General features: G+C 42.3%; 1 protein-coding gene across 1 annotated transcript; it reads left to right on the top strand.

The window, feature by feature from the left end:
• The first annotated feature begins 1,626 nt into the window (after positions 1 to 1,626).
• On the top strand, positions 1,627 to 2,487 carry LOC149963247 (uncharacterized). Its single transcript, XM_090165520.1, has one exon. It carries the CDS (start codon positions 1,627 to 1,629, stop codon positions 2,485 to 2,487), a length of 861 nt encoding a protein of 286 aa, XP_090021646.1.
• The last annotated feature ends 338 nt before the right edge of the window (positions 2,488 to 2,825 follow it).

Here is a 2,825-nt window from a genome sequence, read left to right as displayed (position 1 = left end):
CGAATTTCAGCACAGAGGCAGTCCGCATATTCATTCTTTGCTTTGGGTCTCGGGTGCGCCAAAACTAAAATCCGACGGCTCTAACAAGGAAGAAATCGGAAGGTTTATAGATAAATTTATTTCTTGCGCTAAGTTAGAAGGTGAAGAATGGGAGGAGTTGTTAAAACTCCAAACCCACAAACACTCTCGGACTTGCAAAGTAAAAACAAGTGGAGGTCAGAAGCCAACTTGTCGATTCGGGATTCCTTTCCCACCTATGCCCCGTACGGTCATCGTCGATCCCGAAAATCGAGACTGGCCGGAATTGTACGGCAAACGAATTCAGGAATTAGTTCCTTAGGTATTGAATGCAATTGCAGATATAAAACCGGAAAATGCACCCGAGACATTTGAAGCCTTTTTGCAGGCTTTAAATTTCGATATCTCGGAAGAAGAATACGTTGACACGGTATCTTTCTCGTTGAAAAAAAGGCAGTTTTGCTTAAACGTCAACCAAATGAAATTAGGTTAAATCCCTACAAGAGATATTTTGCGCCTTTGGAGGGCTAACATGGATCTCCAATACGTTTTGGATCCTTACGCTTGCGTTGTCTATATTGTCTCCTATATTGGGAAATCGCAACGCGGTATGTCTTTGCTTCTAGCCGAAGCTTGTAAAGAAGCTAAACGAAAAGGTTCTAATATCAAAGATAAATTGAGAATTATTGACAATAAGTTTATGAATGCCCAAGAAATAAGCGCGCAAGAAGCATCTTATGGTGTTTTACAAATGCCCGTTTCTAGATCTAGCCGTGCGTCTATCTATGTAAACACAAGTCCCCCTGAACAAAGGGTTCATATTTTAAAACCAGTTTCCGAATTAGAAGAACTCGCTGAAAATAGTACAGATATTTATGCGACAGGCCTAATCAAGCGATACTCGGTCAGGCCTGACGACCTTAATAATGTTTGCCTAGCTGAGTTTGCAGCTTGGTACGAGTTCTCCAAGAACAAGCGTGCAAGTAAACAAGCTCTTGTCGAGAATTTAAACGTAGACCACGAGCCCGAGGATGAAATAGAACCCGTATCTGGTAGTTTCTTGCCCTTGGCGGGTCGAAAAGGTTACGTACGCGAGCGAAAGTTATCCGTTTTCGGAAGTACAACATGCAGGTAGATCTCGATAATTTCTACAGGGAACAGGTTATGTTGTTTCACCCATGGCGGGATGAAAACTCAGATATTATAGAGAAAGATATCAAGGGGTTATACGAGTTGAACCTGCTAGCGATATCTGCCAAACGACAGGAGTTTTTTGGAGATGCCGATGAAGGAGCAATTGAAAAGGCTCTTCAGGACTTCCACGAAAATGAACTAGTCGTGAATCTTGACAATGTACAACCAATGTCTGATTACCAGGATGCCAGGGATCGTAATTTTACACTTGATGATCCGAATTTTGCGGTCCGAGCCGACCACACTGAAGGCCCTGACATTGGGCTAGAGTTGGACGCAGTTCGCCCAACCGACGTCACAATGGTAGCGCGAGTGACGTCTTTGGGAGATTCAGATTATGTTTCTCTGCTTCGTTCATTAAATAAACGGCAATGAGGGATTTATAATTATGTTTTGGAGCATTTTAAAAATGCCATGGTAACCCCTTTGCGTTTATTCGTGAGCGGAGGTGCCGTTGTAGGGAAATGGGTGCTTATTAACGCAATTTACGAAGCAGTGTCCAATTATTTTTACAAAAAACCCGGAGTTGATAATTCCAGTGTTATTGTTTTGAAAACAGCTTATACAGGGAAAGCTGCTTTTAACATAGGCGGCACAACTTTGCACGCTGCCTTTAGCCTGCCCACGGCGCAATATAGCGGCCAAATAGCACGTTTGCAATCAGAAGCTTTGAGTAAAATGCGAACGGTATACAATAACTTGAAATTATTTATTATTGATGAAATTTCAATGGCTGGAGTTAAAACAATTAACCAAGTTCACGACAGAGCCCAAGATATCATGGGCTCGCAACAGACTTTCGGGGGTCTTTCTTTAATAGTGGTAGACAATTTCCAACAGTTGCCGCCTGTAATGGACAAACCGATTTTCCAATCTCCTCACTCCACTTACGGCGCTTTAATTGATAGTCCGTGCTGGAAAGATTTCCAATTCTTCGAATTGACTGAAATTATGCGACAGAAAGATGATAAGCCGTTTGCTGAAGCTTTGAACCGAATGGCTGTCGGCGCTTTAACAGTTCAGGATGTGTATTTGTTTGATCGTTGTATGCTTTCTAACGTTAGGATTCCTCCCGAGAACGCTATTCACCTATTTCATACGAATGTGGGGGTTGACGCTTTTAATGACGCTAAAATCCAAAGCCTGGCTACTGAGAAAGTAACGTCTGTAGCTTTCGATTCGGCTACAGATGACGTTTCAAACTCCGTTAAAGAAACGCTACTGAATAAAGCTCGAGATCTTCCTGTCACAGTATCGATGGGTTTAACGAGATAAATTTGCTTAGCTTGCAGTGTGCGATATATGATGACTTGCATTGTTGATATCTCAGACGGGTTAGTCAATGGGGCCACAGGACAGCTGAGCCAAATTGACTATGGTAAAACGAAAAAAGGAGATACAGTTCCTTTAAGGATTTGGATGCATTTTGAACAAACCAGAGTTGGGCAAGTCTTACGTTCGAAAAGTCGTTCGCTCAGTACAATGATGGAAGCTGCTCTAGATTGGACTCCCATTGAAAAGGTTTCCAAATCGTTTGTTCGTAAACATGGCCAGAAAAATTTGTCCATTACCAGAACTCAATTCCCGTTGAAAATAGCAGAGGCCATAACCAT

The sequence above is a fragment of the Leiobunum rupestre genome, chromosome 1 (assembly GCF_980474605.1).
Source record: "Leiobunum rupestre chromosome 1, qqLeiRupe1.1.hap1, whole genome shotgun sequence".
Taxonomy (NCBI): Eukaryota; Metazoa; Arthropoda; class Arachnida; order Opiliones; family Sclerosomatidae; genus Leiobunum; species Leiobunum rupestre.
This window is presented reverse-complemented; position numbering and strand designations above follow the sequence as displayed.